Source organism: Ovis canadensis, chromosome 22 (genome assembly GCF_042477335.2).
Source record: "Ovis canadensis isolate MfBH-ARS-UI-01 breed Bighorn chromosome 22, ARS-UI_OviCan_v2, whole genome shotgun sequence".
In the NCBI taxonomy this organism is placed as follows: domain Eukaryota; kingdom Metazoa; phylum Chordata; class Mammalia; order Artiodactyla; family Bovidae; genus Ovis; species Ovis canadensis.
Window position 1 is genome coordinate 60,831,416 of NC_091266.1, and position 18,897 is coordinate 60,850,312.

Below are 18,897 nucleotides of genomic sequence, written 5' to 3' on the forward strand. Positions count from 1 at the left end.
AGTAGGAACTGAGAGGCGGGGAGCGAGAGAACAAGGAGACCTGGCGAGAGACAGTTGCTTCCCTCCAGGATCTCACGCTCTCTCTGGCCAGGGTGGTGTTTGTGAATCAAATCAGGACACGGGGACATGGCTGTGTGGATGCTCCAGTGGGAGTGAGCCAGGGCTGGACATTTGTACCATCACAAAACACAGCCGCTGAGCTGCTCTCGGGCGTGAGGGCAGCGTTCTCTCCCCATCATTGCAACAGTTTCGTACCCGTCCCTGCCAGTGCTGTGGAGCAGCCCCGGTCACAGTGGTACTCCTGGGCTAGGGACTCAGGAGCAGGGGATGAAGCAGGCGGCAGCGAGAGCGAACAAGAGAGAGATCAGGAGAGCCAGGAGTGCCGCGCTGAAACCGTGCTAGGGAGGGCAGGGCATCTCGGGGAGACGTATGATACAGTGCAAAACTAACTTACGGCCTGAACTTCCCGTTTCACTTGGGGTCCTTTCAAAGGAAGGATAAGCTCCATGGCTGAGCTAGTTGTTATGACCTATTTTCCACGTTGCACTTCATTCCCTCCATTAAAGAGCTGTTTCCGCTTTAATCCCCCTGTCTATTGGGATCTCCAGGCCTTTCTCTCTCCTTATCTGTCCCCCTTTGAGACTGAAATGAAGAAGGATGACTTGTTTGCTTCCTCCCTCTCTTCTCTCTTCCAGGATGGAGCTCTCCCTGCCTGCCCATCTTTGATCAGCCCTTTTTGAAGCAAAGCAGGATGTTCCTTCTCTGCTTTTTCTCTGCAGGACTGTAATCTGCTGGGCTCTAATTAATGCGTCCCCCAGGACGCTCGACTTTTCCTCCACATTCCTAGCTCTGAATGTATTCTGGGGTCACACCACATTTCACTTGATTTTTAATCCCTATTTTCTTTCTCAAACTCTGCCAGGCTGGTGCTGCTCCAGTTGCGTCTGTATCCCCCCTTCCAACTGATTCTTCCGCCAGGGAGCAGTTGATCGAATACAGCTTTGTCCCCGGTCTGATTCTCCCCTCGCAAGATCACAGAGTTGACTGTATTAACTCCGGAATTTCTCTGTTGACGCACCATCTGCTGCTTCTGCAGCAACAGCACAAAGATCTGGGAAGCTGACATTCTCCAGAGCGCCACCCCCATGCAGTGAGCTCCGTCAGGCTTCCCACCCGGCCTTGGTGGTCGACCCCAGACGCCGTAACACTTGTTCCCCCGACTTTCCCCGAAACCCCGGCCACAAGTATTTCACAGGATCCCTCTGCCAAACTGTGGTCTGTGCCTGGTGCCCGGGAGGGAACGATCTCCAGGTGCCGGAGACAGGAGGTGGGCTGCCGAGACTCAGCCCCTCTGGGTAAGCTGGTCGGAGAGAGGGACCCCTCTGTGTGGGGCCCTGACAGTTACCTGCACTTTTCGGGGAGGTGGGCCCGGGATGAAGTATGAGGAGTAGAGAGGCAGCAGCAAGGCCAAGCACAGGGGGTGGACCTGTCCTGTTTAAATATCACTCAGGATGCTCTGTCCACCCAGTCCTTCATCTTCACGATTTAAAGCCAGTTAGTTAATATCACGGGTTTGGCCACCCCTGTACTCAGCTCACCTGCATCTCTGCTCAGTCCGTCGCTTGCTTTGTCTCCTAGCGAGAAGAGGCCCTTTTCATTTTTATGAAGCAAGCAGTTGAAATGCAGATACCTAATGTCCTATTTTTTTTTTTAACACCGGAAATTGTTTAGCATGGAGCCACATGGACAAAAGATAGTCCCCAAATCCTTGGATGCTGAAAAGCAGCCAATGTACAGGCCTGAGGATGATCTTGAAAGAGGGGCAGCCAAGGAAGGCACGCTGCCAGGGTGGGGGCAGTGGGGACAGAGAGGGGTGGTCCTGAGGAGGTGGAGGGCACGGGGCTCTCAAGTTGTCACGAGAAGACTCCTGGGTCCTGCGGAGGCGAGGCCCGCCCACTGCATTACTCTTTTAGAGCAACTGGAGAAGGGGGGTGGTCCACGGTAGCTGTGCTTAAGAGCAGAGTTGTCACCATCAAGGTCACTTACCTGAGACCAGAACAAGTGCTGAGACTGACGGTCGATCCGGAAAAGCCTTGCACGTGCCCATGGTAGTAACAGTGACCCTGAAAAGACAAGACAGCCGTTCAGTCACGATGCCTTCCTGCCCACTCACAATAAAACCACCATCTCCAATCACTTTGCTTTCAGCAAAGGAATTCCCTTCGGCATAAGATATTGAACCAGCGGTCTTAATGTTTCATGCCAGCCCCACGTGACCCAGCCAGGATCCATGGCAGGAATATCTGATTTGCTTACGAGATTATCAGTAGGGTCTTTAATCGCATCCCGGTTTCATTTTCGTCTCTCTGAAACCCTTCAGGAAAGCCCTGATGCGGAAGGTTTGACACAGTCCAGCAGCTGAACAAATCACATGGCCATTGCCATGTCCCACGCATGTAAATTGTCTTTTGTAATGAGACGAGGCACCGTATGGGGTATTTAAGCACACTGTGAAATGCTATAAAGTGAGGCCTAAATCTATGACTTAGGAAAACAGAAAAGGAGATGGGAGGAAGGAGGGGTGACCACAGAGAGAAGGTTCCTGGACGAATTGCCCAACTGAGAGCAGAAAGGCTCTCTTAGCAGGAGAGAAAAATAAGAAGGTCTTCGAAGGCAAAAATCCCTGGGTGGCGTGCCTGCAAGATTCCATTTCTTTAATCATGTCACTTGCAAAAAGAAATCACAGCATGGACGCCTCCTTAGTGAAGACAGATACCTGTCTGGAATCAAGGTTAATTTTATCGTTGAATAAAGGTTACGTTGCAGCCCCAATTAAGTGGCTGGCTGGCTAAGTGCACTCAGCGCTCCTCATTGAAAGCATCCAAAGGCCACCGGCGTGTGGTCCCCAGCAGTGGGCTGCGTCTTCCAAGGAGCAGGGGAAGTGGGCGCTGGAGTTTCAGCCTCAGCACAAAGCTCCTTCGGTCAGGACTCACTTTTCCAGGGCAGGGCTGGGTGTCCCGTTATCCTGCCTGATAGAGACAATGTTCCAAAGACCACCTTGACTGTGCTAAGAAAGGGGACTGGAGGAGACTGGGTGGCCAGGGAAATCCGATGATACCGTGAGAAAGGGGCCACGATGATCTCTCTGTCAATGAACCCAGGACAAACTTTTGGGATCATCTGAAAGGCAGCTGGAGGAGGGAGATGGGAGTGCTGCAGGGCATTTGTTCTTTGGACTTTCTCTTGTTGATTCTGGAAGTCCTTTACATATTCAGGATATTAACACTTTGCCTGTTACTATGTGAGAAATGTCTTTTTACCTGACTTACGGTATCTTTTGTTGTACAGACTTTCCAGTTCTCCTAAAATCTAATTGATACACCTTGGGTATTACTTTAGACGGCTTTCTTCAAGGTTACTCAGATATCCTCTCTTGTTTTCTATTTCTCTAGTCCGAGGATTAGCTCTTTAAATTGGACTTTTTTCTTGTGTAAGTGTGAGGTTGCAATCTGACTTGCCCCATGAACCAAGAGCCAGCTGTCCTTCACCACCTTGTTCCTTTTCTTAGTCCCCTTGTCATGTATTGAATAACCACGCATGTATCTGGGTCTGCCTCTGTTCTCTGTGCTAGTCCACTAAGGCAGACTTCTCTCAGTCCATTCCTGAGCCGACTCCACAGTTTTTATTTTTTTTTATTTTAATTTTTTTAATTTTTATTTTTACTTTATTTTACTTTACAATACTGTATTGGTTTTGCCATACATTGACATGAATCCACCACGGGTGTACATGCGTTCCTAAACATGAACCCCCCTCCCACCTCCCTCCCCATAACATCTCTCTGGGTCATCACCGTGCACCAGCCCCAAGCATGCTGTATCCTGCGTTGGACATAGACTGGCGATTCGATTCTTACATGATAGTATACATGTTACAATGCCATTCTCCCAAATCATCCCGCCCTCTCCCTCTCCCTCTGAGTCCAAAAGCCCGTTATACACGTTTGTGTCTTTTTTGCTGTCTTGCGTACAGGGTCGTCATTGCCATCTTTCTAAATTCCATATATATTTGTTAGTATACTGTATTGGTGTTTTTCTTTCTGGCTTACTTCACTCTGTATAATTGGCTCCAGTTTCATCCATCTCATCAGAACTGATTCAAATGTACTCTTTTTAACGGCTGAGTAATACTCCATTGTGTATATGTACCACAGCTTTCTTATCCATTCATCTGCTGGACTCCACAGTTTTAATTCCTATTTTTCTATAGGAACATTTTGATATCAGAGCAAGTTCTCTCTTTCGATTGTGATTCCTTTCACGTACCATAAAATCACCCTTTTAAAAGCATGCTATTACAGGCATTAGGACCTTCACAATGTTGTACCACCATCACATCTAATTCCAAAACATTTTCATCATCCACAGAAACCTCACACCCATTAGCAGTCACTTTCCATGATGCCCCACGCCCAGCAACCACTAAGCTACTTCCTGTCTCTATGAATTTGCCTCTTCTGTTCATTTCATGTAGTGGAGTTGTACATAATGTGGCCTTTTGTGTTTGACTTCCTTCACTTAGCATAATGTTATCCAGGTCCATTCATGCTGTAGCATTGAAGTGAGTATTGGGACTTCATTCCTCTTTATCGCTGAATAAATTGACATTGGTACATAGGTGTGTCCGACTCTTTGTGACCCCATGCACCATAGCCTGCCAGGCGTCTCTGTCCGTGGGATTTCCCAGGCAGGAATACTAGGGTGGGTTGACATTTCCTCCTCCAGGTAATCTTCCTGACCCAGGGATTGAACTCAAGTCTCCAGCATTGGGAGGCAGATTTTTTTTTTTCCACTAAGCCACCAGGGAAGCCCAAAATGACGTTGTAGGGATATACCAAACTTTGTTTTCCCATTCAACACTTGATAGGACTCTGGGCTGTTTCCACTTTCCGGCTGTTTTGAATAGTGCTGCCATGAACACGTGCCTGCAGGTTTTAGTGTGGATGTGTTTTTGGTTCTCTTGGGTACATACTGGGGTAGGTATATGCTTACAAATGGGCAGGTGGGATTGCTAGATTCTATGGAGACTCTGTCAACACTGTGAAGCACTGCTGACCTTTCTTCCAAGCAGCTGAACCATGCTACATTTGCAGAGTGTGGGAGGAATGTGCAAACGTCACATCCTTGCCCACACATGTTATTGTCTACGCTGTTGATTACACCCTCCTAGTGTATGTGAAGTAGTGTCTCTCTGTGGTTTTGATTTTCATAATGACTTAAGATGTTGAACATCCCTTTTTGGCTGTGCTGCATGGCATGCGGGATCCTGGTTCCCCAACCAGGGATAGCACCCGCACCCCCTGTCCTGGGAGCTCGGCGTCCTAACCCCTGGACCACCAGGGAGGTCCCTGAACATCCTCTCATATGCTTATTGGCCATTGTTCTATCTTCTCTGGAGAAATGTCTACTCAAATCCTTTCCCTGCTTTTAAACTGGGTTTCTGTCTTTTCATTGTTGAACTGAAAGAGTTCTTTATATAACCTGCATGCTGCTGCTGCTACTGCTGCTGCTGCTAAGTCACTTCAGTCGTGTCCAACTCTGTGCAACCCCATAGACGGCAGCCCACCAGGCTCCCCCGGCCCTGGGATTCTCCAGGCAAGAACACTGGAGTGGGTTGCCATTTCCTTCTCCAATGCATGAAAGTGAAAAGTGAAAGTGAAGTCGCTCACTCTCTGGGATTCTCCAGGCATGAGTACTGGAGTGGAGTGCCATTGCCTTCTCCGTATAACCAGGATACTAGACCTTATATGATTTGAAAATACTTTCTCCCACTTTGTGTGTTGTTTTCTCACTTTCTTGATGTATTTTGAAGCACAAGAGAGGATCACTTTGATGAGGTCCAAACTCTCTATTTTTTAATTTGCTTATGCTTTAGGTCCCATATCTGAGAGACCCTTACCCAACCTAAGGCGATGAAGACTTATTTTTAAGAGTTCTGCAAGTTTAGCTCTTACATTTAGATCTTTGATTCACTTGAATTAATTTTCATAAGTGCTTAAATAGGGGTCCATTTTCATTCTTCTGCATGTGAATATCCAGATGCCCTGAACCATTTGTTAGAAATCTATTACTTCCCTAATTTGTCTTGGCAACCTTGCTGAGAGTGAGTTTTCTTTTGATCCTATTTTTCTTCAAAAGTTTCTACACTATTTTCTCTCTCAGGTGAATTTTAGAATCAAATTTTAAGCTCTGCAATAATCCTTTGAGTTTTCAGCTTGACTACTTAGAATGTATAGGTCGGTTAGTCAGGATTTGTAGTTTTCAAATAATAAGCTTTTCTATTTCACATACATGGTATTTCTCTTCATACAATAAAGCCATTTTTGTACCCTTTGGTATAGTTTTAGATTTTTTTTTTGGATGGCTTTGGAAAGTTTTCATTAGGTTTATGTCTAGGTATTGTATAGATTTGTTGATATCTCGAATAGGAACATTTTTTCTATTTCATCTTATGCGTGGTTATTTTTAGCGTAAAGGAAAGCTTTTTTATTTTTTAAAGTTGATCTTGTAGCAGACATTGCTGTTGGGCCATCTTATCAGCTTAATAGTTTGTGGCGTATCTTGGATTTTTATATGGTTGATTAAACCTACCACAAACAATGAAAGCTTTGGGGGGCTCCTTTTTGACCCCCATACAGGGTAGAGGAGTGGGGTGCCTAGTGTCCAGGGACAGAGGTGGGAGGGGGAACCACCCATAGAGGGGAAGCATATGTACAGAGATGGGTGATGGGAGAGGAGGGCGGCTGAGGGAGGGGGCGCATCTGCTTGGCTGGAGGATTCAGGCACAGACGTAGACTCACTGCCCTTCTCCTCCCCCTGGCAAGAACATCCTCTTCAAACAGCACGTGGCTCAGGAAGGGGTGCGTGAAGGGCAGCGATGGGGGACCCTGCATCCAGCCAGGCCACAGTCATCCAGGCAGCCCACGGAGGACCCTTTCGGCCAGCCTGCCTCTTCAGTTTCCATGGCAAGTAACTTTTAAAAGGCTCCATGGACGCCCCCCCTTCTGCCCCCCACCCCCGGCTGCCGCCCCCTGCCCCAGGTAACTCTAGCTTTGGGTAGATTTGGAAGTTATAACAATTCTAGAAACATGGGGAGATTGTGCAACTGGAATGCAATGCCCAAGGGCATCAAAGGGGTGTGGTCCCCTCTGTACAGGGTTGGGGTGGGGTTCAGTCCTGGGCACCCAGCAGGCATGTGGGAGCTGAGACGACTCAGAAGGTGAAGCGACCCAGCTAGGGAACCAGCATCACTCAGCTTTCACCTACTCTTTTTGAGGGTCCTATGCCTGAAATCATTTGCTCCCTTTTACAGAACTGTGAAATACTGCTATCAGAAATCAAGTACTGGTTAAAAAGTTAAAACCCAATTGGTGACAATAGTCTATAATGACTGACCTTTGAAATTTCAAACTCATTTATTCTCAGTCTCAATTTACTTTTTAATAGATTACTTATCGAATGTACTTTCAAATTAAATACCCAGAAATATAAGCTCATTAAAGCATGAGCTGAGAACAAATTAGTATAAAATTAATTTCCAGTTCAACAACGAGGATGAAGCATTGCTTATCAAAGCGAGCACATCCCAGCTCTTGTACACTGGCCCTTAAACGACTCCAACTCGCAGTCAGTGCCAGAGTCAACACCTCATCTCCAGCTCTAACACGGCTTTCTGTTCACCTTCAGACAGTTGACTAGCACGTCCATCTCTCACTCTTGACTTTTACCAGAACTCCAAATTCCAGATCCTCCATGGCAATTACAATCTCAAGAATTTCTTTTTAAAAAACATGATTAACTAAATGTTTAAACAAATGTGATTACATATTTATAAGGTAGTAAGTCATCCTACAGGGCTTCCCTGGCGGAACAGTGGTAAAGAACCCGCCTGTCAATGCAGGAGACCTGGCTGGGTTCAATCCCTGGGTCGGGAAGATTCCCCTGGAGAAGGAAAGAGCCTCTTCAGTATTCTTGCCTGGGAAATCCCATGGACAGAGGAGCCTTGTGGGCTATGGTCCATGGGTTCACAAAGAGTCAGACATGGCTTAACAGCTAAACAACAAGTCATCATACAGATAAACTGCCAAACCAGAGAGACAGACACATCACACTAGGTGACACAAAACTGGTTGGGGAATTTGGCTCCGTGGAGTGGAGATTTGGGGGCTTTATGCCCCTTGGCATGGACAGGGAGGCCTGGCGTGCTGCGGTTCATGGGGTCGCAAAGAGTCGGACATGACTGAGCGACAGAACTGAACTGAACTGAACTGATGCCCTTTGGCAATGGCCCACGTGGAGGGACAAGTGCAGGCAGCATCACCCGGGGGCCAGCAGCGCCCACTCAGCAAGGTCTCCGGGTGAGCGTGTGTTTCCATATCTGAGAGCCAGGCTGCCTCCCTTGGACTGATGCCAGGAGGCAGGAACCAGCCAGGCCTCGTGATTTGCAAACACATGGCCTGTTGGACCCAGATGTAGACACACCTGTGAGGGACACAGGCATCCATCATGTCTTGTAGGTGCCCCCGGGCCTGCTGGTTCAGTCGATCACAACAATTACCCCTGCAAACCTGCCATTCAGTTGCCTCCAGAGAGTCAAGCTGCGCATCTCCTTCTTTCTATCACACTCGTGTCTCTAAAGAACAAGACATCATCCTGTTTGCATAGTCGTCTTGGCCCAGTTCTGCTGATCCAATACATTCTCTTTCTACCAACAAAACATAACACAGAAAATAGTCCCAAACATGCATAACCACAAAATTACATCTTTTCCTCTACAAAACCTCTAACCATGTATTTTATATACTTATTACTTAACTTAATGCATTTCTCCCCCTCCAGTAAAATAAATTCTCCTTCTGTTTAATACTATCAATCAAATATAATAGCAGGGAGAAGGAATATGGAATAAGAAACACTGAGCTTGAAAATAGTAGCCCTCAACTCTACGTAGTATGGGAAGTAAAATAAAAATTCTGTTACCCAACTCTCAGTGGACTAGAAAGAAAGGAATTTTATCTGCTAAATTGCTAACAAAAGTGGGCCGACGTGATTAAAAAAGTCCTGTAGCCTGGAAGGCTGCGGTCCACGGGGTCGCTGAGGGTCAGACATGACTGAGCGGCTTCACTTTCACTTTTCACTTTCATGCATTGGAGAAGGAAATGGCAACCTGCTCCAGTGTTCTTGCCTGGAGAATCCCAGGGCCGGGGGAGCCTGGTGGGCTGCCGTCTATGACTGAAGTGACTTAGCAGCAGCAGCAGCAGTGAGCAAACAAATTCCACTAAGGAGTGAGCTGAGCAAAAATTATTTGCAACGTTCTTTCCCTTGGGAACTGGGTAGGGCCTCCCCCGCCACATGCAATGTGACAAACTGTCTAGATTTAGCGTTTGGGTCACACCCTGTTCCACCTGGGAGTGAACCTCCAGCTCTTAAAGGTCAGCCTTCCTTCAACAGATGCAGAAACCGAGGCCCTGACCGGTTAAATAACTGTCTCATGTCACAGAGCTGGTTTGTGGCAGAAGAGGGATGAAAAACCAAGCCTCTCAACCCCAGGCCAGACAGCTTCCCTCCATGTCTTGCTGCTCCGAACATGTGCCCTCGTGAAGAGAAATGACCCCCTAAAATCCACACCTGGATGGAATGCTTTCTCAAGCACAGCAGAGCCTCATCCCCACATCACTCAGGGAATCCGAGGAAAGTCAAGTCATTTCCAAACTCAGAAAGATCTGCGGATGGGAGGGCTGTGACAGTGAGTGAGTGTGTACGCACACGGGTGTGTCTGTGTGTGCACAGGTTGCTCCACTGTGGTCCAGTCTTTCCTCCCTTGCACAGACCTTGAGGCCTCCACAAACCAAGTGTTTGCTTGAGACTAAAACAAGGTGAGAGTGCATTCGAGCAAAGAAAAAGTGACCTCACAGCCCCGTGTGCTTCTGATGTGGCGATATTGTGCTTTTCCCTGGAAGCTTCCCTTGGAGATTCCCAGGTGGCACTAGTGGTAAAGAACCAGCCTGCCGATGCAGGAGACATAAGACATGCAGGTTTGATCCTTGGGTGGGGAAGTCCCTGGAGAGGGCACAGCAACTTGCTCCAGTGTTCTTGCCTGGAGAATCCCTTGTGGGCTACAGTCCATGGTGTCCCAACGAGTCAGACACGACTGAAGTGACTTAGCATGCATGCTTTCCCCTGAGAGTGTACTGGACAGATGGTTGAGAAGTCAGCACACCCATGCTTTCTGGCCCATGTCTGCCCCATCTTTAACCGTCTCTCCCCTGAGATATAATAATCGCTGCTCCCAGCTCTAAACCATCTCTGCCCCCAACTCTAGCAAGTACCATGTCCATTTAAAAGACTAGGAAGGACCAACCTCAGGGGCCATCACATTACTGTTTGGTACTGGAGTTCAGCATTAGAGGATGCAGCTTACAAAATTGTGCTCACAATCTTTGAGACCATCCTGCAAACTCAGCCTGGAAACAGTGAGTCTGCAATAGTGAGAACGCTGAATCGACCCAGAGTCGGAAGTCTTATGGTTTGAGACACCACCTCCATTTCTAACTTGTGAAATGGGATTGACACTTGCTGCCCAGGGTCTTAGGGATCAAATCAGTCTGTGAAATGTGCGGCACCGTCACCCATCTGGGACATGACGACATGTACTTAAACCCATTATGCTTTAAGCACTGGGTTCTGCCTGTCTAGTTCCCCCCGTGCTGGACCCTAGGGGATCAGCGTCATTTTGCTCAATGAATGACGGAGCACGTGCAGGAGAAGCTGACCCCTGAGAAAGCAGAGGGCGTGATTTTCTCACATTCGTGCACTAGCTCCTAACTCCCAGCTCCCAGCCTTCTTGGCAGTCGTGCAGAACTTTGTGTGGATGGATGAATAGGAGTCAAAGGGGCGTGGCAGGAGGTGGTGTGGAGGAGCTGAGGCCAGTGCCCCCTCGTGGAGACACACACCTGCAGAGCCCAGCTCCGGGCAGAGCTAATGGACCCCTTTATTGCCCACAGCCCCCTTTCTCCTTCCATCATCCTGATACCTGAAGGACCTCAAAAGAATAGATGGTCCAGGGGGGTTAAGAGAGGTTGTGAATCCGTCATCAAAGCGGAGCAGTGGCTACCACGGGCTCGCTCCTCTAGAAGCCTGACTGTGTGTCTGGTTCATGCTCACGTTCCCAGCTGGTTCAAGGCTCGGGCTGAGATTTCAGCCCGGCAGCCTGCCTCCCTGCCTGCAATCCCAACCTCTACATCCACTGCTTCCAGACCGGAGGCTGTTCTAGCCCCCTCTTTCCTGATACCTTTGGAGAAAGAGAGTCACACACCTGGGGTGCTGGTGGGGACGCAGTGCACTTTCCACATGGATTTGGCTCTGCCATTGCCTAGCTCCTAAAGCATCTTTGTCACGGATTCATTGTATCACCTGTGGTCAGATGGCATGTTCCTCGAGGATGGGGACCATTTCCCCTCCATCCTGCACAGCGCTGTGGGGCACTGGGCCTTCCTCAGTTCCCGTGGGCTTCAGAGCAAGGTGCTCAGCAAATTCCCAGAGGGCTCCTGGCCCCTCCCCATATCCCAGGACAGCAGGCGAGCAGAGCATCCTCTTCCCTCCCTCAGATGAATGTGCCAGGTCTTTCTCTTCACAGCAAACACCAGCCCATTCCTGAAGCTGCCTCGCTACAGTCTTTTAGACTGAATTCCATGACAGAAGTACCACGGCCAGGGAGATACAACAGACCCCTGTGTTTGCATCATAGTGGTTAGGAGCTCAGATACTAGACTCAGGCTGTGTGAATTTGAATCCTTACTAGCTGGGGGCTTGGTCCGCCTACTGAAGCCCTCTGTATCTCAGATTATTCAGCTGGGCATAAAAATAACATATTGGGAGTGTCAAACAACCAAGGACACATAAAGCCCTTGGCACAATGCCTGGCATAGTGTTGCCATGTCACCATGGGCACTCAAGAACACTTGTTGTTGAGTGAGTGGTGTGTGAATGGATGAGCGAATTCATGTGTGAAAAGGTAGGGCTTGTCACCATCATGGGATTCCCATGGGAAGATTGGTCTCAGAACTTTGGACGTGAGGACTGGGGAGGGGTCGAGGAAGCTACTGATGATCTGGGAGGATCAAAATACGAGTGAAACGGGATAAATGGAAGGATGTTCTAGAAGGATCATGTAGGCAGCAGTGGTGGCTGGAATACACATAGGAGAGATGAAAAGCAAGGAGAAATTTCAGGTGGCCAGAACATCTTCCAGCTGAGAAGTGAGGAGCTGGGCTGCAGCTGCTGCAGTGTCAGTGGGTCAGGCAGGGGGGATAAGACGGCTGTGAAGGTGGAAATCACTCTGGGACATGGTGAGGACCTGAGGGGAGGAGGGGGTGTCTGGTGCCTCAGTCAGCGAGAGGACAGAGCAGCCTTGGAGACACAGGCAAGCCTGGGAGAGCTGATGAATTAGATGTGCGGAGAGTATACACACGGTAGGGAAACGGATTCCATTTTAAATCAAATTTTTTAAAGAATTTTATAACAAGCCTAGCTCATTTCCTTATGAGATGGAAATGGTCTGTCTTTCCTCCTACCCCCAGAATCATCTTTCACCCTCTTCAGATGCTCTCTAGCTGAGATGAAAAGTGGCTGACTCCCTAATACCCACTTCCAAGCCAATGGTGGAAGATTCTACTCCTTTTGATGGGAAACATTTGCCATGGAAGTGAATGGATGGCACTCAAACAATACTTTGGATCAAAACACGGGATTTTGTGCCTTTCTAATGGTTCAGCCTCAGTTAACGCTGATGGTTCCTTTTGGACGTCTTGTATAGCAAGTGGTTTCATAGATTTTTCCCATAAGAAATGTATAGAACAAATGGAGCCCTTCTGGGTATTGCTCAGGTGCAGAAGCTCAGATCTTTTTACTTCTCCCCATCTCCATGCCCCTGGCCTCAGCAGCCATCACCTCCTACCCCAGCTCTGGGCTCATCCTGCCTGGGTCAGCTGCCTGACCTTGCCGAATCTCTGCTCCTGCCCTTCTGATGACCTTCACACTGCAGCCAGTGGTGTCTTCCAAAGCCTATCCCTAGTTATGACAACCCCTGGGTTGACACCTTTTAATAGCTTCCCCATCTTCCTCTATTGACAACCAGACTGTCCCTTGGCCTTCAAGTCCTACCTATGGTGGCCCCTGTCAAATTACAGGCAATTCCCCACCTCCAGGTAAAACTTGGCATCAGCCAGGAATGTCCTTCCCTTCCCCATCCCCTGGGTCATGCTTCCTCAACCTTCGGATCTTGGTTGACATGGCCCTTCTTCCATGAAGCCTTCCATGATTCCTTAGACTAGATTAAGCCCCTTAGCCTGTCCTTCGGTGCACTCAGCACAGATTTTATTGATTCAGTCTGTGATTCTTAGAATTATGTCAGTCTCCACCCTCTAGCCCCGTGTGGGTTCTCTTGTCTGTTTTTATTCTCTGTGGCAGTCATGGGGCCTGGCACTGGGAAGGTGCTTTGTTAACACGCACAGAACAGAAGGATGTGTTTGGACCAAAGTGCTGACAACATGTAGGAGACTTTCTGGAGGCCCATTCTGGCCTTCCCCAGGGCTGACTTCTGGGGTGTAAACAGCATAAATGTCATGTGCATTTTCTCCCATAGGCTTTATTAAAAGAGATAGTGTAGGACCCAATCTTTCCTTAGATGTGGCCAGCAAAGGTTTGAGCCACAGAGAGAGAAAAGACAAGGGACCAATTCCAAAATTAAATCAGCCACTAGCTTGCCTGTCAACCAGCTTATACTGATTGTTGAGAGATTAAACTTAAGAAAGAAAGATGCTAGCCAAAAAGTGGTTCTTATTTTATATATCATTTTAAATTTAGTGAAACTCACTGTGTGCTGACTTGGGGGGAAAGTGGGGTGAGTCAGCACATTTCTTGTTTCCCAGCCTGATTCAATAGAAATGAAACCCCCAAAGCTGCATCCTTGTCTCTCCCCTCACCCCTACGAAAGACAATAGGAGGCTGTGAGCTCCCTGAAAGGGTTTCTGCTGGAAGGACAGGCTGTCGAGGGCTGCAGGTTTTCTTTAAGTAAATGAAACAGTTCACTCATCTTTACAGCAATGTGGCTGACAGCTTAGAACTGTACTCCAAGGAGTGGGGGAAGGTGGCTGTTGGACAAAGAGGAAAGTTATTGTAATTATAAAAGCAACATATGCGTATTGTTTCTGGAGGTTTGGATGTGCCATTTCACCCAGCCTCCAGCTGCTTCTCCTATTGTATACAGATTCAAAGAGTCCAATGCAGATCAAAATACACTATGAATTTGTGTGTGTGTGCCTGTGTGCGTGTGCGCGTGTGTGTATGTGTGTGAGTGTGTGTGTGTGTATGCTCGGTCATGTTCGACTCTTTGCGACCCCATGGACTGTAGCTCATCAGGCTCCTCTGTCCATGGGATTCTCTAGGCAAGAATACTGGAGTGGGCTGCCATTTCGTTCTCCAGAGGATCTTCCTGACCCAGTGACTGAATCCCCATCTCTTGCACCTCTTGCATTGGAAGGCGGATTTTTACCACTTGTGTGCCACACTATGAGGTTACCTACCTATGAAAGAGTGGTTTCTGGTACATTCCATCAAAGGACACAACTTAGGTCAGGGCAGAAGTGAGACTTCCTTCTATCCCTAAGCCTCATCTCCCTACCTTGTTCTTGCTAGCCAAGCCTGGGGGGACCCATCTTGGGGAGGCTGGGGCCGCAGAAGACCATTGCTTGGAATATTCCTCAGAGGGATGGGCCAGGCTTACCCACCCTTAGCTGAAGGAAGACAGTAAGGCTGGCCTCCTGGCCATTCCAAGGCAGGGACCCTACCCCTGCCCCAGTCAGCAGGGACCAGAGGTTGCCAGGGCCTGCCCACTCCTGCCCTCCTTGCCCTGAGAAGATGCTTCCATGGGGAGAAGTGAGGGATTAGATGCAGGGGGGAGGTGTTTTCCTATCTACACAGTTACCTCGTGAAAAGATGAGGAGGAGAAAGGAACTCCCTCTCCGCACCCACTACACACAACAGTCATAACAAATAGAAAACTACAGAGTCTCCACCAGACAGAGACAACCACTATCAACATTCCAGTGCCTTCGGTCCAGGGTGCTTTCTGAGATGCCTGGATTTACAGTCACCAGCAAGCCAAGTTCCATATACCCCGGCAGTGGATGGACCCTTGTTTATCAAGTCCCCTATTTCTTCTTCTCTCTTATCACATTTTTCCGGAAAAGAGATATAAAGACCAAAAATGCCTGAGAATAGGGAACGAGTCAGGGAGCTGGAGATATATAACAAGAAACTATGGAAACTACCTTGGGAGCAGATCTTACAGCCGGAGGATGGTCTGTATTTGACCAGCACTTCCACCATCATCTACCAGCGAGATTTGGAGGATTCCAGCCTATTGTTAAGTATTTCTAGAATCTCTTTCTTTCTGCTTCTAATTGGAACAACAATTTACTCTGTAAGGAAAGCCGTCACGTTAACTCTAAAAGCATAGTACCCCAATGTTCATCGCAGCACTGTTTATAATAGCCAGGACATGGAAACAACCTAGATGTCCATCAGCAGATGAATGGATAAGAAAGCTGTGGTACATATACACAATGGAGTATTACTCAGCCGTTAAAAAGAATTCATTTGAATCAGTTCTGATGAGATGGATGAAACTGGAGCCAATTATACAGAGTGAAGTAAGCCAGAAAGAAAAACACCAATACAGTATACTAACACATATATATGGAATTTAGGAAGATGGCAATGACGACCCTGTATGCAAGTCAGGAAAAAAGACACAGATGGGTATAACGGACTTTTGGTCTCAGAGGGAGAGGGAGAGGGTGGGATGATTTGGGAGAATGGGAATTCTAACATGTATACTATCATGTAAGAATTGAATCGCCAGTCCATGTCTGACGTAGGGTGCAGCATGCTTGGGGCTGGTACATGGGGATGACCCAGAGAGATGTTGTGGGGAGGGAGGTGGGAGGGGGGGTCATGTTTGGGAACGCATGTAAGAATTAAAGATTTTAAAATTAAAAAAAAATAAATAAATTAAAAAAAAATGACATTGTCTTAGGAGACAAAAAGAGAGAGAGAGAGAGAGAGAGAGAGAGAGAGATAAAGTCAGGTGAATGCACGCCTGTGTATGCTCCATTGCTCAGCTCTTTGTGACCCCATGGACCGTAGCCACAACGGTCCTCTGTCCCTGGGATTTTCCAGGCAAGAATACCAGCGTGGGTTGCCATTTGCCCCTCCCAAGGGAAGTCAGCAATTACTTATATCCGAGATGAGCACTCCTCTTTTGTGGTCCCCACCCTTGTCTTGGATTTCAGGCTCATACACCTGTCTCCCCACTGAACACCTTCACTTGACTGTCCCACCACAAACTCAACAGGGGCACACCTGTATTCACTGTGCCCTCTGCCTTCTAAATCCAACAGCTGCTCCTTCAGGATGCCACTGAGAAACCCATTACCCGTCTTCAGCAGGAGGGAGGGCACTGCTGGGGCATCTTTAGTGTTCTCCCCCCCGCCCCCACTTGTGTTTTCACTCTGGAATTTTTATTGGACCTAGGTTCTGCTCTCTTTAAAATATCTCAGACTTTTCTCCGACTTTCCATCGTCTTGCATTCCTGAAGGTGATAATTCTCTCCTTTTCCTTATCACTTACTAATTTTTTTTGCTAATTGTGTGTTCCGTCATTTTGACTTTGGGTTATCTTTAATGATATTCTTCTTCCTTTTTGTTTTTGACATGGGAACCTTATATAATCTGGCTGTAGAAATACCCCTTGGTTCAGTTCAGTCGTTCAGTTCAGTCTTTCAGTTGTGTCCAACTCTTTACGACCCCATGGACTACAGCACGTGAGGCCTCCCTGTCCTTCACCATCTCATGGAGTCTGCTCAAACTCATGTCCATTGAGTTGGTGATGCCATCCAACCATCCCATCCTGTCATCCCCTTCTTCTCCCACCTTCAGTCTTTCCCAGCATCAGGGTCTTTTTCAATGAATCAGTTCTTCGAATCAGGTGGCCAAAGTATTGCAATTTCAACTTTGGTATCAGTCCTTCCAATGAATATTCAGGACTGATTTCCTTGAGGATTGACTGGTTGGATCTCCTTGCAGTCCAAGGGACTCTCAAGAGTCTTCCCCAACACCACAGTTCAAAAGCATCAATTCTTTGGTGCTCAGCTTTCTTTATAGTTCCACTCTCACATCCATACATGACTACTGGAAAAACCCATAGCTTTGACTAGATGGGCCTTTGTTGGCAAAGTAATGTCTCTGCTTTTTAATATGCTGTCTAGGTTGGTCACAGAAATATCCCTAGGGAACGATTCTCAGCTGGCTTCAGCTTGGCCCCAGGGGATGCACCACAGCTGGCCTGGGACCACTTTTGAGGTCAATACACTGAATGGGAGTCCCATCCCTACGCTGGTTTTAGAATTTGGGCACCAGTCCACCCTGTTTCAAATGTACACTTTATGAAGCCAGCTGGGCTTTCACTTTCTCTATTTTTTATGAAATCGTTGTTCACTCCAGGACACCTGGAGACAGTTCTCTCTGTTTCCCCTTCTCTGGACTGGGGTTTTCCTTGTCCTTTTTTTTTGTTTGTTTGTTTACAGAGGATGCACTTCTCTGGGGGCCTAACTTCTGTGGGATTCTCAATGCTTCTCAGATGACTCAGTGGCTAAAGAATCTACTTGCAATGCAGGAGACAGAGGAGACGCGGGTTTGATCCCTGGGTCGGGAAGATTCCCTGGAGGAGGAAATGGCAACTCCCTCCAGTGTTCTTGCCTGGAAAAGAGCCATGGGCAGAAAAGCCCGGTGGGCTACAGTCCATGGGGTCACAAAGAGCTAGACACGACTGAGGGACTGACACTTTCACTTTCGATTGCAGATGCCCACCCCTCTTGTCCCAACCCCAAGCAGTGAAGCACTGGGTCTCCTCTCTAAGTCCTGAATAGCCCACTGGGGTCCCATGACCTCAGTTCACCAGCCCAGTGCTCTGAGCTTACATCCTTGCTTTGTTTATTTCTTTTATTTTTTCTTAACTTTTTATTTTTCATTCGAGTATAGCTGTTAACAATGTTGTGATAGTTTCAGATGGACAGCAAAGGGATTTAACCATACATACACCTGTACCCAATTTCCCCCAAACTCCCCTCATTCCCAGAGATTTATCTGACTCTCTCAAGCTTGCTTAGGCATGAATAAAAATTCTTACATGCTTTGTTTTTAACCCAAGATTTTCAGGTGCTTTCTTTGGGCATCAGTTCAGTCTGTATGCTCCTGGAAATCTGAAGGTAACAGTTTGGAAGTGCCAAACACGTGATAAAGAAAAGTATTGGCATAATGCGGAGAAGAGAGAATTTGCTGCCTACGATGGACAGCCTTTCAGGTGTTTTTTTTGTGTGTGTATCACTCAGTTGTGTCTGACTCTGTGACCCTGTGGACTGCAGGCCGCCAGGTTCCTCTGTCCGTAGAATTCTCCAGGCAAGAATACTGGAGCCCGTTGCCATGTCCTCCTCCAGGGGATAGTCTCGATTCAGGGATAGACCCACGTCTCCTGCATTGCAGGCAGATTCTTTACCATCTGAGCCACCAGTTCAGTTCAGTTCAGTTCAGTCGCTCAGCCGTGTCCGATCTTTGTGACCCCATGGACTGAAGCACGCCAGGCCTCTCTATCACCGACTCCCGGAGTTTACCCAAAGCCATGTCCATCGAGTTGGTAATGCCATCCAGCCATCTCATCCTCTGTCATCCCCTTCTCCTCCTGCCCTCAATCTTTCCCAGCATCAGAGTCTTTTCAAATGAGT

General features: G+C 47.8%; 1 protein-coding gene across 2 annotated transcripts in view; it reads right to left on the reverse strand.

Moving 5' to 3' along the window:
* Positions 1 to 18,897, reverse strand: part of ADAM12 (ADAM metallopeptidase domain 12) — a 401,034-nt gene that overhangs the window by 124,914 nt on the left and 257,223 nt on the right. For both annotated transcript variants that reach the window (XM_069566850.1, XM_069566851.1), the window contains exon 5: positions 2,047 to 2,123. In XM_069566850.1, coding sequence (XP_069422951.1) covers positions 2,047 to 2,123 — 77 coding nt within the window. The remainder of the gene's footprint in view (positions 1 to 2,046; positions 2,124 to 18,897) is intronic.